Genomic DNA, 23,896 nt, shown 5'->3' on the forward strand with positions numbered 1-23,896 from the left:
GAAGACAGAAAAGGGGAAGTTTCCAATCTTCTTGACAGTTCCTCCCCTGACCCAACCCAACCCAGTGGCTAAATTTTAATCACATTTTTCCCCTTTAGATTAAACTTGACACAGCCCATACAAACATACAACACTTGAAAACTGACTATAACATTGATAAATAGTGATACTGTTCACTGACTGTGCAAGGCAAACTCTAAGTCGAACAATGTGTCGTTAACTGCATGTACCCAGGAAGTGGGTTGTTTTTTACCGTCTATGCTCACCCTTTGCCCCCGCCCTTTTTTTTTTTTTTTTTTTTTTTTTCCTTCAGTACTGAAATTAAGCAGCAACGAACACAGGCCCCTTCTTAGGACACATGACCTTACTCTTTTCCGTTTTGAGAGTCAGTAACAGGAGTTGATGGCAGTTTTCATAGCAGGTCATCATGGAGAAAAGGTATGCGATTTTAAGTTTATACTGGATATTAACTGCTTAAAAGTAATTGCTGGTATAAATCTATAATCATTTCTACAAAATGTACTGCTCTTACCTAGGACTCAAACATCAGCTTCTTTCCTTCAGTGATGAAAAATGTAGGATTTTTGTTGTTCATATTTTCAAAGGACAAATTCAAAATTTCTTTATGGAAATCATATGCTAGTATTTTTGTTTATGGCTTTAGAACTAAAATGTTAAAGACTGAGCTTTGGTTTAAAAGTGCTTTTAAAGTTAATGGGTGAGTAAAATACATGAGACTATGCAGCTTTAACTGATACCTACTTAAAAATATACATTATTCAAAATTCAGATAAGAAGAAAAGACTGCTTAATCACAAAAGGAAATGACTTGTTAAATTTCAGTGAAAATAGTTACTCTAAGATACTGTGTAAAAGCCATAAGAAGATTCTCAAACATAACCTGATAAGATTGCCCCTATAAGCAGGAAAGTTCTACCATACAAAAAGATAATCTCTGTTACAACTATTTTTCCTAACTGTTAATGAATTGGATGAGATAAAATTGGGTCAATTTTATTATTCATAAATAGACATTTATGTTCAAAACCAAAGTAACACCTGATATCGCTGCCAGTTATTTCTGGGAAGAGGGCACACTTAAAGACATCCTTTTGTCTCTTAAGGTAATTGTGCTTTGAAGTTTTCTGAAATAACAAACCTTAGAAATGAAAAGGTTTTGTTCATTTGTAAACCAGCCAGAGCTCTTCATAGCCACTGACATTGCTCTGATGCCTCGGTGCACTCTAATGTATGTGCAGACATCATCAAAATGGTGCTAATCTGAGACAAATACCTAAATAAATCTAACAGGAAAGTTGTGAAAAAAAATTTTAATAAAACCACAAGATATGATCCCCCTGCCTCTAATATTATTTTATCGTGCTGTTGGATAAGGAAGCGGTACCCCACAATGCAGATATTTGGGGATTATTAAAAAATAGTTACAGGGTTGATAAGTGGCAACAATTTTCTTTTCTTTTATTGTGGTCTATTGACAGACACTTATAATTTTTTTTTTTGACATGGTCAATTTTGTAGGAAATTACTCAGCATGCTAACACACTTCTGGCATTCTGCATTTTTAAGCTCTCTTCAATTGTCCAGAGTGAAGCTATCTACTTGTTGACCATTAAAATGGTTATGGAAAGATGTAGATTAGGATGTGGTATCCAATACATTTTTATTGTCAGCATGTCAGAAGATCTTGGTAATATATACTTGCTTTGATATTCTGATTAGAATTCTAATTTGTTGTATTTCCTTACCACGGAAAGCAGTGTTTAGATCTGTCTTCAATATTGTGCTGCCGAGGCTTTGCATCCTGAGCTGTATCCTTCAGATATTTTGTTGATATAGTATTGCTGATTTCTTTGCATTATAAAATGAGCATCGCATGAACAGAGGTGGTAGAACCCACACATTAGCAAAAAAGAATGTTCAGAGGGAAATCTGAACCTTGTCATTAAACCATAAAGGCTTAAAGCATTTAGTATAATTGAAAAGCAAATTATTTATGAAAGTGTTTTCTGAAGATATTGTTCAATTCAGGTATTTTATGGAGTATGCATGAGCTGAAGGACAAGTTAAGACAGTTTGGGATGCATTTAGGCAACACAGCAAGCAAAGATACATAAACTGATGACTTCAAACCTGTTTTGGAAAATGACAGTGAACAGGCTCTGGACTATTCCAACCAATTCTTAAGGTACTTGATTGCAAAGGGGTTCTTCCAGATCACTCTGCCTTCGGTGAAATAAAACAAGACAGAGAATCTCCTCTTCAAAGTCATTGCAGAGCAGGCCTGACCAAAGACCACACTTTTCACCTGGAGCCAGCATGCAGCCAAATTCAGACAGGAGAAGAATCTTTCCTGCACCCCCACCCCATTTGCTAATTTTTGACCCTCTGCCTTGGGGCACCGCACCCCACACAGTGTCTGATCTAGAACTCCACATGATGTAGAGCATAGGGACTTTAAGGCAAGCGGGCTTGTCCTTTAAAGGAAGGCTACATGACCTTAATGTCCTTGTCAGGCCTCTCCTACCCCCCCAAGCAGAGCTCCAAAACGGTCTCTCAGATAACAGGATCCAAATGACCACTTAAATGTTGAAGAGTCTGGCCTGGATTAAAGAAGATGGTGCATAGCAATAGGTCGTCCCAACCTGTGGTATTTAAAGACAAGACTTCTGAGAGTGTCTGAGAGTAAGGATCTACCTCAGGGACGTACTCACCTCTATAAACTATTCCTACACAAGTATACGGCTTTTTCATAGCAGGAGAAAAAACCTCTGCAATGCATCTTCAGAAAATTGTGGTGTTTCCATACACAAAATACTTGGCATACTTGCCATAATCAATTCCTTTACATATGTCGATTTGTATGAATGAATGTGTGTGGTGCATGTGTGCATACAAGTGTGCTTCTGAAGGTGTGTGTGTGTGTGTGTGTGTGTGTGTGTGTGTGTGTGTGTGAGTGAGCGCACGTGTACACATGCATGTGCTCATTCACATTTGTGTTTGTCTACAGGCCAGAAGTCAGGCGTCCTCCTTAACAATTCTCAGTCATATTTGCCTGAGCGTATCTCAGGGACCACTTTTTAAGCTGAACTGGGTTGTTCAGAGAATGCCGGTGTCCTACTGCCTCTGCCTTTCCAGAGCTGACATGAGAAGCCAGTATACAGTCTCTGGCTTTTTATATGAGAGTTGGGGAACCTGAACTCTGATCTTTATGCTTGGGCAGGATGCACTTTACCTACTGAATCACCTGTCGTGACCAAACATGCAGCTTTAAGTCTTTAATACTCTGGAATGAAATGTTTGGATATCATATGTGAAACACGTGCTATTTGACAAACGTAGGGAATGAATTTATATGATTTTTAAATTTTATTTATTTATTATATATACAATGTTCTGTCTGCATATACACCTGCACACCAGAAGAGGGCACTAGATCTCATTATAGATGGCTGTGATCTACCATATGGTTGCTGGGAATTGAACTCAGGACCTTTGGAAGAACAGCCATTGCTCTTAACCTCTGAGCCATCTCTCCAGCATAATTTATATGATTTGTAAGAATCTTAACTTAGAGAAGACAAATAGTTTTGTTGCTAATGATGCAAAACTAGCAATCTTAGCAATGGCAGTGCTTGATTCGTGACAGATTCACAGATGACAAAGTGAGGAACCGCTGGATCCAGGATCTCCCTTGGAACTCTCACTATTAGATCATTATATCTTCTACAAATAGTCTGCAGAAGTTCTCCTTGAGTTAACCACAGACCTGCAGGCTTGTGTCCCATCTTTTCTGCAAATGTGAGGGCAAAAGAATACGCTTCTATCACCACAGTAAGATCTAAGATCTGTGCCTGACTGCATTCACTAAAGACCTAGGTCTCATCTCAGCCAATGAAACCACACCTGCAGCACATGGAGGATTCTGCTGAACTAGGAAGTGAGACACTTTCCCAGAGGGTTATTGCGCTTCGCAAAAACCACAAGATTCCACTCCAGAGTCACAAATGGTTGCATCTGTATGTACTCTTCCCCAAAGGTGTAATTAGAAATACATTAAAGGTGGGCGAAATAAGAGTTTCTATGAAACTGAACTGAAAATACTTCAACAACAATTTATGGAAACATTATTTGAACATTCTAAAACTTATAATCCAGGGCAATCATGTGAGAGCCAGGTTGCAGAGGCCAGAAGAAGATACCAGATCCCCAGGAACTAGATTTACAGGCAATTGTGATCTGCCACATGGATCCTGGGAACAGAAACTCGGTCCTCTGCAAGAGCAGCCAGAGCTCAAAAAAGTTATCTTATTACAGTGCAAATGAAGTATATTTATTACCACAAAAAAGATACAAATGAGGTTCAATCTGGACTTAGAAACCCATTTGAAACTTTGCTGTTATTGTTGTTTGCCAGGCTAGAGAATCTTTGAGAACAGTACACGAGCTGATCTTTCCTGTCAGATAATTCTGGAAAATTGTGAGGAGACCTTATAGTGGGTTTCAGAAACAAATTTATTCTAAAGAACAGGAAATGAATGTATCAAACTTGGCAAATATGGGCAAGGACAGAGAATATCAAAGCAGGAATCAAGTGTCCAGGTCAGCTGAAAAGTAACATAATACAAGGTGAGGCCAGCAGGATGGAGGGATCAGGATGGAGGGACCAGCAGAAGAGAGGCAGATGCTGAAAGCAGCACCTGTGCCCATGCCGAAGACTCCACACTGGCATCTAGAGGGTTTTCTTGTGTCATGTTAGTCTGCTTCTTCAGTTTTCCTCACTGTTGAGTGCTGTACTCCTTGGAATTTGCAGACAGGCTGAACTTAGTGACAAGGCACAATACTAAAAGACAGAAACTGGCTTCCTTGTCCAGGTACCCAAGACTTTTGCCCAGCCTGCGCTTTACAAACATTTTCCTTTTCATGGAAGCCCTTAGGTGACTTAATGAGATGATTACACATTGAAGGCTATTTTCAGAGAAAATTCTTCTCACATTCATCTTTTGATCTACCTTATTCACTTTGACCTCAACTAGACATTTTCATACTAATTTTTTGACTCTTTTGGTTTCTCCTGTAACAAAGCATATATCAATATATGTTCATATGTAGTGCTCACTTTGAGGTGTACTTCACACACTCTCCAACTTTGATTCTTTTTATTTTAGCAATGAATATTGGTAATATTTTCATGATAAATATCTAATACGGTTTTAACAACAATAATATTCTATATGAGTGTATTACATTGAATCAGAATTTTCTTGTAAGAGTCACGGTATTCATCATTTTAAATTTTCTGTGGACTAATGCATTTTTGAAAATATATGCATAGCATGAATTCCTAGAAATACATGTGTAAGACAAAAAAAAGTAATTCTGATAGTGACTCTGAACTATTCTTCATGTTCTTGTAACTTTTGGGCTTCTGTTCACACTTCATGAGGATGACAAGCAAAGCTGCATTAAGAATGCCTCTGGCTGTCTCAGCGTCTGTGGTCATAAGGGGACCCCTGCAGGCCGCCGGCTCCATCGTTGCAGGTTTCATAAATTTGCAAACTTGCATCTTGCTATAGTTCTGTGTGCTATTTCTGCTATTATGAATGAAGCTGAGTTTGTTTTAAAAAGCCATCTCCGTTTTCACTGTCCTGGAGAGGGCTCCTTCTTAACTGCGTGATTTAAAAAGTACCACCGACATTCAAACCTTGGCATGAGATCCTGAAGAAAGTAAGAAACTAGGGATAGCGTAGCATCCATAAAATAAACCTTCCTGAAGACTGAATGGGCTCTAGCTAACTGGGGAGGGGGAGACTGTGCTGTGAGTGCTCAAAAGAAAAAGAGAAAGAATGCAAATAAAACAATACATCCAGAAACCCAACAGGTCTCAGAGGAGCCAGAGACAGATGGGTGTAATCACTAGCTCAAGTAGATAAATAACCTTAAACAGAAGGAAGCAGGCTTTAATGAGTTTGAATGTAGATGAATTGGATATAGATAAGATGAAATGAGGAGAGGAAGTTGAGGGAATTCATGCTTTCTAGTTTCTGTCTTCCCTGAAACAGTTGGAAGCTCTTCTGATGACAGTGAGTACTTCCAGGTGCCAAAAACCAGATGGAACATTTTATTTAAAAACGGCCCTTGTCGATAACACAGTGCAATTGTAGATTTTAATTTTATTTATTTTTAAAAAAATTCCTTAGATACAGTTTACCATGTAGCCAAGGCAGGTCTCAAAGTCTTTGTGTAGCCCACACCAGGTTCCAATCCCTTATGTAGGCCAGGTTGGGTTCAAATTTACGCCTGTCCTCTTACCTTACTGTCATATATCTGTTAAACACCTATGAACCACCATTCCCAGTGTCTTTGTCCATATTGCCACGATCGAAAACTCTGTCAAAAGTAACGTAGAGGTGAAAAGGTTTATTTCAGTGTCAATGTTAGAGCCCATCCGTTGCAGTGGAAGTCACAGCATCAAGAGCTTAAGACAGCACGTAACACTGTGTCAGCAACAAAGAAGCAGAAAGCAAATGAATGAATGCATGCTTCTAGTACTGAGCATGTTTGCCTTCTTATGTAGCCCAATCCCTTCTGGCCAAGGAATGTTCCCTGCCACAATTAAGATGGGTTTCCCACATCAGTTTAAATATACTTGGATAACACCACATAGACATCCCTCGAAACCTACAATGAAGGAGATTTTAGATTATGTCTAGGCTAGTTATCACTTCCAGATATAACTGCATAATTTTAAAGAATTTTTTTTCTATTTTAATGGACAGTAGTCCAATTGAATTAAAGTCTATAATCAACTAGAGCTTTAAAATTATATCCTGTAAAGTGTTGAAGATTGTTGGTGAAACAACAACAACAACAAAAAAATTAGGTATTTGTTCTAGCCAATGAAAACTTTAAATAGCAAAGAGACATACAAACACAAGCATAAATCTATGTGTATGTATAAACCTAATTTCTCATGAATGTTAAAGTGCATACTAGAGAGAGAGCCCCAAAGCTTTTCACTTGCCACATACAATGGCCACTGCACTTCCATTTTATCCAGTCTCTGAGCGGCACATAATGCTGCTGAAGACCCCTCTTTTCCTTCACTGTCCTCTCATTTGATTTCCCAGTGTGTCAAGATCTGTTTTCCTTCTAACTGATCAGGTGGATTATTTTTCTTGCTGTCTTTCACATGCATTATCCAACCATTCAAATCTGTAAAAACGAAAATCATCGGAGATAACAGTCTTGGGATACCATCTTAGTTTTGTCATAGCTGTTTATTCCTAGGTAATCTTTAGTTATATGACTTTAAATCCTGTCTGTGCACTAACTAGATCTCAAGAACAACCTTTTGTTCACAGCATTAAAATTGTAAATGCGATCGGCTACCCAAGTCCAAATAACTAGATCGAAATCAGTTCCTTGTTCTAGTGATAGAGCTCATGGGTAAAGTACTTGCTAAGCAAGTCTGAGGATTTGAGCTCCAACCCCCAGAACTCACATGAAACACGGGACACAGTCACATATGGATCTGTAATCTCAGGGAAGTAGAAGCAGAAGAACCATACAGAAGCCCATGGATCAGCTAGTCTGGAGTACACAGTGAGGTATAGACAAAGAGAAAGTCTACCTTGAAAATCAGAAATACAAACCAAAACAAAGTGGAAGGTGAGAACCAACTTCTGAACGTTGTCCTCTGAACTCTACATTCCTGCTGAAGAACATGTGACCCCCTCAAAAAAAAAAAGTGCTCGTTTATTATTTTTTGTTTATTCAGTGTCGATTTTCAATACCTTGAATGTCTTTTTATTGTCAACTACTTAGAACCTGTAAGAGTAACTGCTTATAATAAGGAGTAAACACCATTTTCTTAGTGAAAGAATGAATGCTATGGAAGTTGACCATGGGCTACAAAAGCAGGGAAAAGATTTCTGAAGACGTGTGACTTTTCCTGGCTCTAAAAATTAGAAAAATGTAGAAGTAAACAGGTAAATAAGTATAAACATAAGTAAGAATAAATATTGCTGCACTGACTCTGTGATGATTACTGGGACTTCAGCAGCTGTGTCACGCAGCAATTTGTGGATTGCATTTGTCAGTACTTTTGGGAATCAGAGCATAAAACTCACTTCCTGAAAACACATATAAACTGCTAGAAAACACCCAAACCCCTACCATATAAACTTTAAACTTTTTTGCAAAAGGGATTTTTCCAATTGAGTATATTATGTTTGCTATAGATTAACCTCCTAAAAACTTACAAGGTTTTTGTTGTTGTTTTCAATGTTGTTAGTTAATTCTTGGCTTGGAGTTCTATGAAAGGGAGAATTGCCAGGGATTGCATGCTTGGTTGAGGGAGGTGTCTTTTATCTTTTATCTTTCTGCTTTAACTTTATGTTCATATTTGAAGGAGTGTCCACTGAGCAATCGAGCAATCCAGCGCACACTCATCTTTCTACTAGGTCCACTGCAGGGCAGGTGACTTGCCTACCACTAAAGAATGCACGTTATGGTCTTCCTAATGGAAGGAGATGCGAGGAAGAAGTGTGTTGACTATCACTGTGGAGAGTATTCTGGTGCTCCTGGAATTATATAGTGGCCCTAGATTATCAAGACACATAAAGAAACACCAAACATTCCCCAAGATAAATGATTAGACTGTGATTATTGTTAATGGTCATTATCACAGCTGGGGATTTTTAATATTTCTAAATAATATGTTTCCATATTATACATATAATGTAGTTCCATATTACGTATATATATGATTTCCACCAAAATCATATATACACATTGCTCGTTCCGTTTTAAAGACAAAGCATCAAATGTTGAGCAGTTAGGTACTCAAAAATACAGAGCTACTTGGTAATTAAATCGTGATGTGTGTGGGTAGTTCTAGGTAATGTGAAGCCCATGGCTTTTACATTATGTTGTGTGATGGTTCCCAAGTCAATTCAGTGGCGCAGTTCAATTAAGCAATTCTTGCCTTTCTGTTTATTTTGTGAACAGGCTCTTGTTGTATAGGTGATGGCCTAGGTTAGGCTGGCCTGAAACTAGTCATCCACAGTCCTTGTTCTTCTAAGTGCCAGGGTTACAGACTGTGCCATGGTACCAGTCCCTGGAGTCCAGGAGCCACTGAAAGAATCCTGCTTAGCTAGAGCTGTGACTAAAGTTATGAAAACGTGCTACTTGCTCTCTGCTTGTGTTTCATCGCTTAGTGCAGCTTTAAAATGGGAGTGCCTGCTACATTGGTGTCTTTTTCTATTCTTCTCTGTCTGATCTTCTGGACTCCATGCCTAACCTTAGATCTTAAATCTCAAGGCCACACATGATAGCAACCAGCTACAACTAACTGCAGAACTCTTGAAATTCATCTGGCATGAATTTCAAAGTTTTAGTATGAACAAAGATGAATACAAAAAGCAACCCACTGATATTTTTTTTGTTTTTATTATGTATTCATATTACTAAATTTTGAAGTAGAGGACTGAATGAAGTATGTTCTTAAGATAAATTCCACCTGCCTCATTGTTCTCATCCAAATGGGATATGGGGAATTTATAAACTACTTCTGTGATTTACTGTTAAGGTATAGATCTTGAATGATCCCCCCAAACTGTGTTAGCGTCTTTTTGTCCTCGGGTAATGGCACTGTTGAGAAGTGGCAGAACCCTAGAAGGTCTAGACTGCTTTAAAGAGGCATGCCATTGTAGATATGCCTTTGGAGGCCTCCTTTCTCCTGCCTCATCCCTTATTACATGTGTCCTTTCACTTCCTGGTTTCCACAAGGATTAGAACTGCAGTAATAGCTTTAGGGCATTTTCCCTTCAATGTTTACTATAGGATATTTTCTTTCTAAAAAGAAATGGCAGTGTTTTAAGAAGCAGTCTGGCAAGACAGACAAAAACACAGGGCTCCATACAGCTACACATCCACAACATACACATATTATACACATAAACACACACACACACACACACACACACACACACACATATATATATATATATATATATACAAATACACACATGAACACATGCACATCCTCACAGCCCCACACACATATGGGCACATTCAAGCACACGTATACACACACACACACACACACACACACACACACACACACACATACACATATACACTTCAAATTTACATTCCCAAATCATACTTTTGAGTTAGTTAATCATTCTTCTGAGGCTTTGATTCCTCTTCTGTAAAATAGAATGCTTCCTCAAAAACAAAAACAAAAACATGAAACAATGTGTCTTTTAAAACAGTGTATGGTATATAATAAAAATCTGAAGGCTGGAGGCATCCACAACACCAGCAGTAGTAATTAGACTCTTTGTTTGTCTTTTGTTGATGAACTTTTAATTCAGAAAGCTCAAAACAGGATTTTACTAGAAATATAATTTAATTTTAAGTAATTCATAGCGATAGCCAGTCATTGATCCTTGGAACTGAAATCAGAATGAACACAGAAAATAAAGATATGAGAGAGAGAATTGTATAGAATTCCCTTTATCAACTTTTAGTTAAAAAAAAAAAAAGGTATGAAAATGGATGACCAGAGCCAGGCATGGTGAGGCCAAAGCAATGTGTCTGAGGGAAAAAAAAAAACGAGAAAGGAAATTATAAGTTACAATATCTCAATTGCTGAAAAGTTTGTTTTGTTTCAGGTGTTCCCTGTGTAAACCACCTCATATTCCATTATTGAGTTTGGGTGGACATACCAATCCTACTGGGAAAGGGCATAGACCAATCCTATCGTACAGGGCATCAGCAAGAGCTCTGTGTTGAACTAGGGAACCCGAGGGCTGACCTAACACTGGCAGCAGCTGGCTTTTGTCTTTGGGGAGCCAGAACATTCTGTGGCTGCCTGGCAATAGGTTCTAGATTAGCCATATGGCTTTAGGAAAGGGAATTAACGATGGGGTGGGTAGACGCTAGTGAGTCCATCTTATTAAGAAAACTGGAGACAAGTCTGTCTGGCAGATGTGCAAAGAGTACAGATAATGGCAGAGATGTGGAGAAAGCAAGATGAAGTAATTATTCTGGCTTCCTTTTACTCTGTTACAGAATCCTTGGTGCATTTGGCTCTTGTAAGTGGGAAGCAGTGGTGAAACACAGGAATCCAATGACACCCTGCTCTGATCAGTGATTGCGATAGTTTTAAACACAATAGCAAACCTGAACTTTGACATGTTCATGGTCCTGGCAGAATTAGTGGCATGGCATTGCAGGCCGGCCACAAACATCTGTAAAGCTGATAGCACAGCAACACTGACCATGCTGTCTGCCTTTAAGGAGCTCACAGCTAATTGGGCAGATCAGACACACCATGAAAGAACAGAAAACAAGTCAGGATGTAGGTGTTTGTCAAAGCATAATAGGAACAGCAGAAGAGGCCGGAGCAAGAGAGGAAAGAAAGGGCAAAGAGCACCGCTCACTCTTACTGTATGACAGGAGTCACATTGAGGAAATGGGGAGAACAAGCAAGGTAGTGTCTGACGAACCTTGTTCTGACGCGGTGGTGGAAACTTATGGAGGCTTACTGTGCTCTGAATAAACTCTGCTCAGTGAACACAGCAGACAAGGGATTGCTTCTGCGTATATTGATGTCAGGTGTCACCATCAAAAAACATTTCCAGACCAGTCAGAACAAACAAGCCAGAAGAGGCACTCAGAGAGAAACGGGGAACCAGAGGGACATGTGTCCTTTCTGAAGGGTCCTCCGGGTGACTGCTGTCACACAGTCTAGATCACTTTGCCAAAGGTATTGACTTTTCCAGTGAAGATATGTAACTTTTTTTCCTTCTATTTAAAAAAAAAAAAAAATTAAAATCATTTAAAAAAGCTAAACATCAGCTCTCACTTTCAATTGGAAATTGATTCCAAACATTTTAAAACATTGTTCAGGCCCAACACCATATGTCTGTGGGCTGAATCTGGTTGGCTGTCTGGCTGCCGTTTCCACCTCTTGTTAATTTATAGCTGCTCCTATGAAAGCAGAAGGAAGCAGGTGTCACAGAGCGAACAAGAGTCACTAACTAACTTTTGTACATTTAAGACATCTTAAATGTACAAAAATCCTTAGGGATTTGGTTAAAACATTGAATTATCTTATGAGAAACCATCCATTTATATATAGTTTTTCATTTAAGTTTGTTTTGTCTGTCTAGATTTCATGACTGGGTTCATTTTCTTAACTAGGAAGAATAAATTTTCTTCTGCTGCCAACTCTCTCCAAGGCATTTTAAAATCATTAAAATATGTCTCCAAAAGTTAACTGAAGTGAGTAATTAAGAATATATTACTTTTTTCAACTGGTATTTTTAATCATATGATATAGACTCTATATTATAGAGTATCACCTGATATCTACATGTATGTAGATACACTGTTCTAAAAGATTTTCACACTTCATTTGAGTCGCGGTGGCAACATCTAAACACACATGCAATATGTGTGCCCAAACTGGTACACACACACAGAGAGAGAGAGAGAGAGAGAGAGAGAGAGAGAGAGAGAGAGAGAGAAGGGGTGAGGGAGAGGGAGGGAAAAAAGGGGAGAGAGTGAGTAAGAGTGAGAGACCGACAGACCAGAGAGACAGAGAGACAGAGAGACAGAGACCTCCCAGTACTTACAGTGGGAGATATAACCAAATGTGGATGCATAACCATTTGGCCACATAAACTATTAGCAGATGAGATTCTCTGCATCTCACAAGGGTCATGTCAAAGGAGATTAAACGAGTAAATCCACACAGAAAATAGAGTACAACCCAAACACTTTTAAGTAAAGGAATCCTCATACCAGAACATTTTTAAGATTATAGTTATAACACATTTGCTTTCCCTTTTCTCCCTCCAAAATTTCCTTGCTGCTTTCTTCAAATCCATAGCTTCTTTTCTCAAAAACTGTTATTTTATGCACATATGTATATGTATATATACCTAAATGGTACATTTATAAATATAATAAATAATATATTTATTTAGGTGTACACACATATCATATGTATATATAAATATAAATAATATCTTTATTTTGGTGCATATTACATACTTTATATGGACCCTTCTCAGGCCATATAATGTAACTTATACATACATTTCAAAACTTTAAATGCTATGCATTTTTGAAATTAGTACAGGAAGTTGGCTAAACTAATGAAGAGTACAACAATGTTCATGAACTGGACCCCTGTTAGGTAGGTGACTAACCCTCAGCACTTCTAGTTCCTAGCTGAGGGGAGGCGCCAGGAACTCTGATTTGGGTAAACAAACAACAGAAAAATCTACATTGGTTTAGATGGAAGATCCAGCTTCCCCCAAGGTTTCTGAATGAAGGGAACTGACAAAGCAATGGAAGGGACTAAAGATACTAAAAGCATGAGGTCGCTACAGTTATGCAGCCCAGACAGAGCTAAAAACACGCTAAGATATGCAATGAATGGGGTAGTAGGGAATTTCCAAGATGGAGGATGAAAACTCAATTTTAAAAATTCAATTTAAGTGCTGTGGAATGGCCAATATATTTCCTCATTTTGCTGTCCTTGGCTTGTAGAAAAAAAAAAAAAACTTTTGCACAATCAAGAGTTTCAACTTTCCTCTACTGTTTTACAAGGAGAGTTCTTTTGCAAGTGTCTAACCTGCTATTTTGCTCACACTTACTAAGTCCATGGTATAAGCAAACCAACCAAGGGAAATAAAGTACTATGAACCAGAGGTAGCATAGTAGGACTGGAGTCCATCTTACACTGTGTCTGCATCTTTCTTTTACTTGAAAGATCTGACTTTCAGCAGTATCTGTGTTGGATGTTTGTGTTTAGTATCTAAGTCTCACATTGCAGCATCAGTTTCACACACCTGTGTCCCTGTACCTACTAACTGACTCTTCACATAGCTCTCCGGCTTCCCGATTCAGTATTCCATCACCTATGTGCTCTAAAGCAAGCTTTCACTCCTGTAAAATGACCATAGCTACAAGAAAACACAGGAGGAAGCTAGCCATGATACAGCAATGATTTTAGAATAACAGTAACATAAAAATAACTCTTACAACTTTTACGAAGGAGGCCGAAGATGGCTCAACAGTTGACAGTTACCTGTAACTCCACATGCAAGAGATCCCTCCCCTTCTTCTGGACTGAGTCTGTGTAGACACATGCAGATAATGCATATACATAATCAAAAATAAAACATGTAAGCCTTTACAAAATAGCCTGAAGCCAGGAACATCTCAGTCACTGAGGGGTAATGGCTAAATGTGCTTTTTGAGACCCATTCTCAAGCTTACTGACTTGGAGTGACTGTGGAAGATGTGGCTAAGATTGCTTGCTTAATAAGCTATAAACATAGATCATTGGAGACCATTGCTTTATTACCCCCCAATACTTCTACACTACAGTCAAATGCTCATTTTCAATTGTAGTTGTGTTGTTTTCTTCATTCTAACTCCTAGGATAAATCTTAACTAAGTGCCGGTAACCTTTAATTCCAGAGAAATGGTATTCAGCTGTTGCAAAAACAACTGGCCTTGGCTATTGGGCTGGGTCCACAATGTATGCATCAAGTTCATTTCCACGTTAGTTCCAAGTCCTAGCACTCATCAGGCCATTTCCTCTCCGCTAGGCTTTGGTGTTGTCTCTGACCACAGTTTCCTCCACTGGTAACCTGGTCATGTGTTACTTATCCACTTACCAGGGCTGAGACCCTACTACCCAGCAATAGATGAAAGACACAACACGATAGGGAAAAAAAAATAAGCAAAACGAGAAAGACAGAATCATAGTCACCTTTGGTAAGGTGAGGTGGTGACTGTCACAGAGCTGGGGGTGAATTGCAAATGTCCTAATGCGGTGTGTAGCTGCGATTACTTAAAACTACTTAGCTTCTAACGACTAATTGAGATTTTGACACAAACACAGGCATAATCACACATGCAAACATGCTTTTACAGCTATTTAACATGCTTCATGTTCATGAAAAAAAGAGACAGCCACATTTAAAATATATTAAAAGAACCACTCGAAAAACCTTTAACTATACAGCCATAAGGCCATCATCCCTCACAATGGCTTACTGTCACCATGTCGCCATCCCCAAATAGGCCCTGTTGGCACTGCAATTCAATCCAATCAATCCAGACATTGGAGACATCAGCATTATGGAAAGAATAATGGACACAATAACAAATTTTCTAGATGAAACAAATGCTGTATTGACATTACTGATCACTGTTAATTACTGATGACCACTAATTGTGCAATGTGCAACTTCCGCACATTTGAACCCTGCCCAGGCAAAGACAGATAAAGTCTGATATAACTGCTATCAATAACTAGACTTAACCAACTTGATAAAGAACTTTGCCACAAAAAAAAAAGAAAAAAAAAAAAGGAACTTTGCCACAGTGTCAAAGTCTTTTGGGGGAAAATCACCTTAGAATAAGAAATCCCAGGAAATATAGACAAATACAGGCCTAAATGCAGTTCTGCCCTGGACAGTTCTCCAGCAAAGATCAGCACACATGCCTGGCACTGGCAATATATAGATTCTGTTTGGTTTGCCAATGTTTTCTAATACTGTGGCTGCAGGGAAACTGTGCTGAGAACTCTCTTTAAGAGATGATTTATTATCAATCCATGTGCTAATCATGTTGTCTTATCTGAAAGTCCTCACTATTTTATTTCTGAGTAAAGTCAAAGCTAACAGAGAATCAGACCGAAGACGGCCTTAGTTGTGTCCTGTGTAGTTCTGCTCTGTCTCCATGGGACCGGCACTCCATAGAACTTCTTCCGGGCTGGTTACACTTTGGTCCGATGTGTTTTCAATGCTTTCCAAACAGCCTGAGCATCAGAAGAAACCAGAAGCTCCATCAGTCTCATTTTTTTGTCTTTTTATTTCAATGAAGTGGCACCTGTGACCCCTGTCCCTAAGAAATTTGACTTTTTTTTTCTTTTTTTTTTTTGTCACGTCTCACCTTTTTCTGCAAGTTTGATGCCTAAAACTATTTAAAAAAGTATTTGGATGTCCAAACTGTACTTTTTAAAATCCTGGATTTTTTTCCTCATGTCACATGGTTCTCTTATCATGATAACAAGATTTATGAATGGACAAACAAACGTTTTTTCAGATTTATGTTTCTCATTGGTGTGTGTGTGTGTGTGTGTGTGTGTGTGTGTTTGTGTATGTTTGTGTGCTGTCTCGGCATGTTCTGTGGCATGCATTGGTGGCCGTAAGATAATGTGGAGTGAACTCAGTTCTTAGTCTACCATAGTTTGGGGTATCAAAGATAGGTCACAGGCTTGAGCAGAAAAGAGCTTCAGCCAAGTGAGCTGTCTCACTGTCCCATGCCACAACTTTTGAAAAGCAAAATGAAATGACCTTAAAGAAATAACCAAGTGTCTCCTTGATCTAGAAGGCAAGTTCAAGCTGTTACACAGTTCTCTTAATTCATCCTTACCAGACTTTCTCTACCTAGCTTTTCCACCCCTCCCCCACTCCACCACAATGTGGATGTACGTGTCTTTCGTCTATGAATCTCAAGCCCATGGATCTCTGATTATCCCTTCTGGGGTGAAGTTGTATTTATCACCAACGTCAGCCCTTAATGACACCTTTACCATGAAATTTCCGCCAGTTCTGTTCTCCGCTGCTCGTTTATCAGACTCCATGGTAGGCAATCGTGCTGTGACCAACTCTACTGCAAGGTTATTCATAATATCTGTAGAACCTGTGGGACACCGCAAGCCCATTTCTCTGGGTGAAGGCTCACTAGACACTGGGCTGAAAACTGGCTCTTTGTTTCCTGAGAATGTTACTAAAGTACCTGTGAGAAACGAAGTGCCAATAACCCTAACCCGCAGTTAATGAATGTCAGAAACGCCTACCATTCAGATTTTGGATCTATTCTGGTTTGTTGTTTTTGTTTGGTTTTCGATAAATTACCTCCACTTAGGATGGCCACATATTACAGTTTGCCTAAGCAGCTGCCCTGTCAGCCATTTTCAGGAAGTGCGGCCTACCCCCAGGTTCCCTGATATTGGTTAAATAAACGTAAAGTCTTATTATCACATCTCCCATATGTAACACCTGCCCCGTCAAAGGCAATGTTACCCAATGGGCTGGCTATGATCAAATTCCTTTACTGTGATCTTCCTTTCTCATTATACTTGACATTTTTGAAACTGGGTTTTATTGCATTCTCTCAGCTTATGGAAGTGGTCTGGGGAAATGAGACTTAATAGAGATGTAGACGCCGCTGGGAGAAAAAGGAAAGCAAAGTAATCTGAAAGGAAACTGAAATTAAAATGTTATTTTGGTAAATGGCTGCCATGGTGGAAGCAGCAAGCAATTGCGATGCAAGTTAATTACTGACCTGTCAGGGCAGCATGACACAAAGGTTGCGCCACATATTACTGGAGCTACCATGGCCACAAGTCATTTCCACGGGGGAACGAACAGACTTTGCTATAACACAGATCAACGTAAGATCTTTCCAGGGCATTGAAATGAATTTCTCTGAGAAATCATTCCTGTCTGCGGAGTAGCCATGAGCTCTTAACAGACCCGGAGAGGCGCTCTGTCCCACACAGGCAGAGACAGGAACAGGGTCTGACTGCACAGAGGAGTTCTGCATTTGGGGGCAGAAAGGAGCCGGCTTCTGTGGGTAGGGGTTGATCATGTAAGTCGTCTGCTACACAAGGAAAATCTAGGCTGACTCTCACAAAACAGGAATCCTCTGAGGGGGCTTGTGACATCTGCTTCTGAAGTAGCTGTCCTCAGAAAGCCCCCGGTGGTAGCCAGTGTCAAATGAAAAAGTTCGTATTTCCTTGTGTGTATGTACATATATAAACTGCCTGAAGCAGTCTTGTTCTCAAGGGAGATGTTCACTTTTTACAATAAGAAGGAAACATAAGGGTTATTCTGAAATGGAATGGAAATATGGTGTTCTGTACGTTTTTGGAAATCTATATGAATCTCTAGGAATACTTTAATTCTGGCCACATAAAGTATAAAAAGCCTCGCTTCCTTGTGCCTCTGACATACTCCAAGCACATTGGTCCTCACAAACATTGCTAAGGACAGATTGCAAGTATGCTTCAGAAAAAAAATGCTTAGCCAGGTGTTTTCTTGACGATCTGTTAGTGAGCTACACACACTGCCATTAACCACTGTTCATATTTGTTTTTTAATTTACACACTCAACAAGCATTTATTCTGTTTCTCTTGTTTTCCAAAACCCAGAGGAACACATACTAATTCATTAGAAGAATTTATATGATACACCTAATGTAATATATATATATGATATACCTAATGCAATATATATATATAAGATGTACTTAATGATATGTATGATAGGATATAATGGTATATGTAATGTTTCATATATGAGGCTAATGTGGTTGCACTGTGATCATTTTACCTCATTCATCTCTGAAGGATTTACTTTGCAATCATTGTTCTCTTAGTTTGCCAGACTTAGTTTCTCCTGACTTTGGAGTCTACAGTGGCACTGAGTATGTTTAGGGATACAGGCTCCTGTGCTGCCTGGGTGGACCTTGAACTACCTATGGCAACTTGGAGAAAAAAAGACAACGTGCTCAAGCTCAAGTCTGCTGAGTCCCACAACATGGAGATTTCATCGTCATAGGGCCTCTTCATTTTTCCATAGCTCAAAATATTCTCTTATTTTAATGCTGCTGTTGTAAAAGAGATGTCAAAACTCTATTTTAAAACTCAAAAGGGCATGCTGCTGAGCTTTCACATAATTAACAGTGCAAAAAATAATTGATGGAACAGCTGTGAAATTTGTGATCACATATCATGTTCACTCCTCTTTGGGCTTTTTTAGGGTGAGAGGTGAAACAGAGCCCAGAACGCCACAGAATCGAGTGTTACGAGCAAAGCAAACTTTGTGTTGATCTTAGTAAGTGTGTTCTCATCACTGTTTCCTGTTTTTAAGACAGGACTGAAAGTGGAACTTCAGCGAGACCACAAGATACTCTTGCTTTCTCTTAGTACGTGCAAAATCAGGAAGTCTAGAGGACTAGTAAAGCTGGGCTTATATGATTGGCTCACATTTAAATTTCTAACTTGGGAATTTTGGATTAGGGGAGAAGATTTATAAAATCAGTGGGTATCTCAGACGCATGTAAAATTGTCTCGTCCTTTCATATCTTTGTTAGTTATTCGTTATTATTGAGTATCTGTTGCAGAAAGGATCAGTGTCTTTTCATATGTAATACAAATGATGATTTCAATGAAGAGCGTAGCCTAGAATATTCCAGGGGGAAATCTGTGCAGGAATTTACAGTATAACCAGAGTTCTACAACTAGTATTAGCAACATGCCTGAGGTTACTAAGTTATTCAGAAAAGAAAAAGTAATACTGACATTACAAAATATAGATAGACAAGGGTTTCCGAGGTTCAGATATGGGTAGAACAATAGAATAGTATTTAAAAATTCCTATGAATAATTTGGGAAACAGAGCTCCTCTTGTCCTATTGAAGATGCCCTGGACTGTACACAGTACTTATGGAAGCCCATCCACTCTCTTAAGTACTGGGATCCAAGTCAGTAAGAACCATCAAGTGTGAGTCAGCACTGAGCAGGCTCTGTGAGATGATTTTGGTATCAAGAAATGTACTTCATGAAGACTGGGAAATCACTTCAATAAACCTAGGAGACATTTTTCAGGATGTAACACTAATGTGCAATCCTGACGGTATCTCCACGCAGCTTACTTAAGGCCATATGCAATATGATCTGGTCAACGTTCTTCTACCTGATGCAAAGCTTCGCACTGCCAGGCGAGTTTCTGGTTTGATATTCGGGCCAATGCTTCTTTTGAGAATTATTGGGACAGCTGGCTAGTCTTTCATAACACCATGTTATTGGTTTAGTTGGAACATATTTATCAAAGTAGTTCACTGAGAAAAGGCGGGCGTTTTAGGAGGATAGAGGTCATGAAGGATAAAGAAAACTTCAGAAGTCCCACTTTTGTAGATGACGTAACATCCAAGTGCATGGCAAAATAGGTGCGTTAACAGCCAAATTCTAAAGGCAATGGTAGGGTGTGTGGTAGAGGGATAGAGAGGTATAAGGATGAAGGTAAGGGAAAATGAGAAGTTGTAGGAGAGTACGGAAAAACCTGTAAGTAGAATCCAAATACAACTTGAGAAAATATGATCCGAAGACAGTTCTCCATGTAATCAGCGTCTTCTGACACACTGAATGAGAGTCAGTCATCTCTGCAGATACGTCGCTCAACACTACAGGTTTTGTCCCAAGTCTATTTGATCACTCTCCTTTCTCCTCTCCCTAGCCTTATGCATTGTCTTCTGTAAACAGGGAGGCTCTGGTCTCCTCTCAATCCATCTGTAGAAGACAGTTGAAGCTGATGCCAAGGGAAGTGTCCTCTCCCAGACTGTCTTTTGGAGGGTTTAAAGTAACCAGCTTGCTATAGCTTTGTCACGTGCTCTCAAATCATGCCTCAACCAGAAGACAAGCAAGAAATGTAGACCATCTCACCCAGAAATCAAACGCTACTTTCTTTGAGACAGTCAGCATGGCTTCGCTACAGTTTTTGCTCTTCCCTCTCATTTTTTTCCTGCTTCATGCAAGCATCGGTAGGTGGTTCACGCTATCTGAAATGTTTGCAAGGCTGTGCACTCTAAACCCTTGCTTGATTTGCCCATGTTTCCTGACCCAGGCAACACTCTCTGATCTTCGCTTGCAGGATTTCCTACTCCATCTCCTGGTTCTTCATCAGTCTGACAACACTGATCTGACCACCTGGTTACATACAGTCTCATTTTAGTAGATGAGAAAATTTAATGATTAATATGTTTCTCTATCATCCTTAGAAAACTGAATCTGATATAAGAACACATTTTTTAATATCTAATATGCTGCCCACCTCCCCAGTAAACTTTGAAGGCATACAGATTTTCAGCTGATAGAAATATTTTTCTGTATGTGATGTGTGTGTTCTTGTGGGTTTGTGGAGGTACACATGGAGGTGTTCATGAATGTGTGTGTGTGTTGAGAGAGAGAGAGAGAGAGACAGGAAGGTTGGGGTGGAGCATGTTCCTTGACCCCTCTCCATTTTAGCTAGGTTTAGCTTTCAATGAACTCAAATGATATGCATGTACCTACCACCCAACTCCCACACATGGGTGATGAAGATTTGAATTTATGACTTCTACCAACTGAATCATCATGCCAATCTTTACCAAAAGGTTTAGTGGCCTTTTAAAAACCTTCTTCAGAACACTGTATTGTTCTATGAAACTCACAAAAAATTGGAAATGAAAGGACAATTAAAAAGTAGTTTTTCTAATTCGCTTCTCTGTTCCTGTGATACAATACTGACCACAACTTGGCGAAGAAAAGAAGCAAAGACCAAGGAGAAACACTGCTTCATGGTTTGCTCTCCATTGCTTGTTCAGTTGGAGTTCTTAGACACCCAGGATCAAATGCCTAGGGTTTAGTATGGCCCACAGGGTTCTGAGTCCTCTCTCATCAATCATCAATGAAGAAATGCTCCACAGGCTTTCCTAGGTGGCTTGCAAGGAGAAACTCCTCACCTGGGGTTTGCTCTTCTCAGGTGATTCTAGGTCATGTCCCATTGATGAAAACTAACCAGCACGATGGTACAAAGTGAATGAGCTAGCACAATAAAATATAGTAGCAGTTCCTCAACTTTCTGTGGCCTCAGATAACTATTGTCAATCATGTTCTGAAAGTAATGGACATTTCCCTAAATTAAAAAAATAAGTTTGATTAATTATATGCTTCTCTATGAACCTGGTGAAATTGAATGTCGTCTGCTCTGACACACTCAAGATCATGAGCCCTTCATGTGTACGGGGTCTTAGTTGTATGTGATACCCAAGTTCTAATAGCTTGGTATCCTTCTCAATAATTAGATTCAGTGTTCAGCATCTTCTACTTGATTTTACTTGTTTTTATGTAATCCGTACGCAGTGCTTAATCCTTTTCACAGTCCTACCACATTCACATACTGCCTGACATCGCTTGGGCATATATCTTCTCCCCTTGTCACTAGAAGAAGCATGAGAGAGAATAGTACAATTTTAAGATAAAACCACACTTGGCATAATTTCTGTTACAATACAAATGTTATTAATTATAATCCGGTGCTGCTGCTCTGGAAGTACATGCTTCTCTCAAGGGAAGGTCTGAATGTTGCACGCTTCCAGGCAGAAATGGATGGGACTTGAAGTTCTAGGTTCTGCTTCTCAGCATAAATCCTGGAGCAAGGTCCATGTGCAAGACTCCCACTCTCACCAGGGATATAGAAATGAGTCTTTCCAATGAGTTAAAGCTAGCTTTTTTTTGGTGAGATTGCCGGTACCAGACAGCAGTGGAAACTCGGATTCTGAAGCCAGTGGTGTTACTACACTGTTAACAGCCCTTAGTTAAGCTGCCTTATTAATGGCGGAGGTTTAGGGAGAACGCCCAGGATCACTAGAAGGCAGGCTGGGGGCTGATCCGAGCAGCAGGAGCCTGGGGCTCCAAGAAGTCCAAACTGACCCAGACGAATTGGGCACAGAACCTGAAACACAGAACACATCGCCCACCTGCTTCAGCTCCCCGAGTGCTGGAATTGCAGGTGTGTGAGACCACAGCCATCTTCTACGCTACAGGCTCCTCCATTTTTCCTTTGGACTGGTGTCATTCATTTGACGTATGGGTTTTTGACTCTTCATCTTAGTGCTCATAAACAGAGTGTTCCGTTTTTGAAATGTTTAAGTGTGTCTTTGCATATGTGTCTGTAGATGGGTGCACACAAGCGCAGGTGCCCTTTGAGAACAGAGGCTTTGAACCCCCAGATCTGGAATTAAAGGCTGATGTGAGCAGCCAAATATTGGTGTGGGCAGGACTTGGGCCCTTTGAAACAGCAGAGTTCTTAACTGCTGAGTAACCCCCCTCCAGGCACACACACAGACACACACACACACACACACACACACACACACACACACACATACTTATACACACACAGAGACACACATATGCACACTGACACACACATACATATATGAACATATACACATATGCACACACATGCATACTAAGAGTCCTTAGTCCCTCTGAGCGACATTTGTTTCCTCTGTAAAAACTGGATCGAAAGTCTAGTTCACAGGAGTTTTAGAGAAGCAGAAAATCAACTACTGTGAACATTGACTTCCATGTCATAAATAACAAATCTGGACATATTTTTATGTTTTTGTTATCTTCTAACTGCAATGTATTGTGAAATAACATTCTTTTCATATTAAAATAGGTTTTTTGGTTGTTTGTTTTGTTTTGTTTTTGGGTTTTAGCCTAGCTTAGGGTACACATCTATAATCCTAGCACTGAAGGTAGAGATAGGAAGGTTAGGAACTCGAGGTTCAGGTCATCTTAGGAGAGCTAGTGAGTATAAGGAAAGCCTGGGATTATACAAGACCTTGTCTCGTAGCACCAACCAGCAAACACTAAGTTTTTCTCTGTTATGTGTTTCAGTGCCTACTTTTATTGATCTCTATAATGATTCCAATCTCACTTTCAAACCTATGCATATCAGTTTTCTTGATTCTGCTAATGTAAGAAGACTACTGTTCTTTCGGGTTGTGTTTTCTTCTGGAGTTGACTGGCCATTGCTTTAGCTAATGTTGTGCCCCTGTTCCCAGAGTTTAGAGTGTGATGACCAGGCTAGGAAATGGTCTGCCATCAGCAGTTGGGAAGCTGTGTCTGCATCACAAATGTTCTTTTAGGCTTAGGGGATATTGCTGGGTGGGGTGGGTGATGGTGCACACCTTTAATCCCAGCATCAGAGGCAGAGGCAGGCG

At 39.6% G+C, this 23,896-nt stretch overlaps 1 protein-coding gene across 4 annotated transcripts in view; it reads left to right on the plus strand.

Annotated features, from left to right (window-relative positions):
- The first annotated feature begins 315 nt into the window (after positions 1–315).
- Arhgap15 (Rho GTPase activating protein 15) overlaps positions 316–23,896 on the plus strand; it is a 601,987-nt gene continuing 578,406 nt past the window's right edge. For 3 of the 4 annotated variants that reach the window (XM_060390096.1, XM_060390097.1, XM_060390098.1), the window contains exon 1: positions 316–438. In XM_060390096.1, coding sequence (XP_060246079.1) covers positions 428–438 — 11 coding nt within the window. In that variant the 5' untranslated portion in view covers positions 316–427. The remainder of the gene's footprint in view (positions 439–23,896) is intronic. The other variant, XM_060390099.1, reaches the window with a different exon arrangement.

Source organism: Meriones unguiculatus, chromosome 8, assembly GCF_030254825.1.
Source record: "Meriones unguiculatus strain TT.TT164.6M chromosome 8, Bangor_MerUng_6.1, whole genome shotgun sequence".
Taxonomy (NCBI): domain Eukaryota; kingdom Metazoa; phylum Chordata; class Mammalia; order Rodentia; family Muridae; genus Meriones; species Meriones unguiculatus.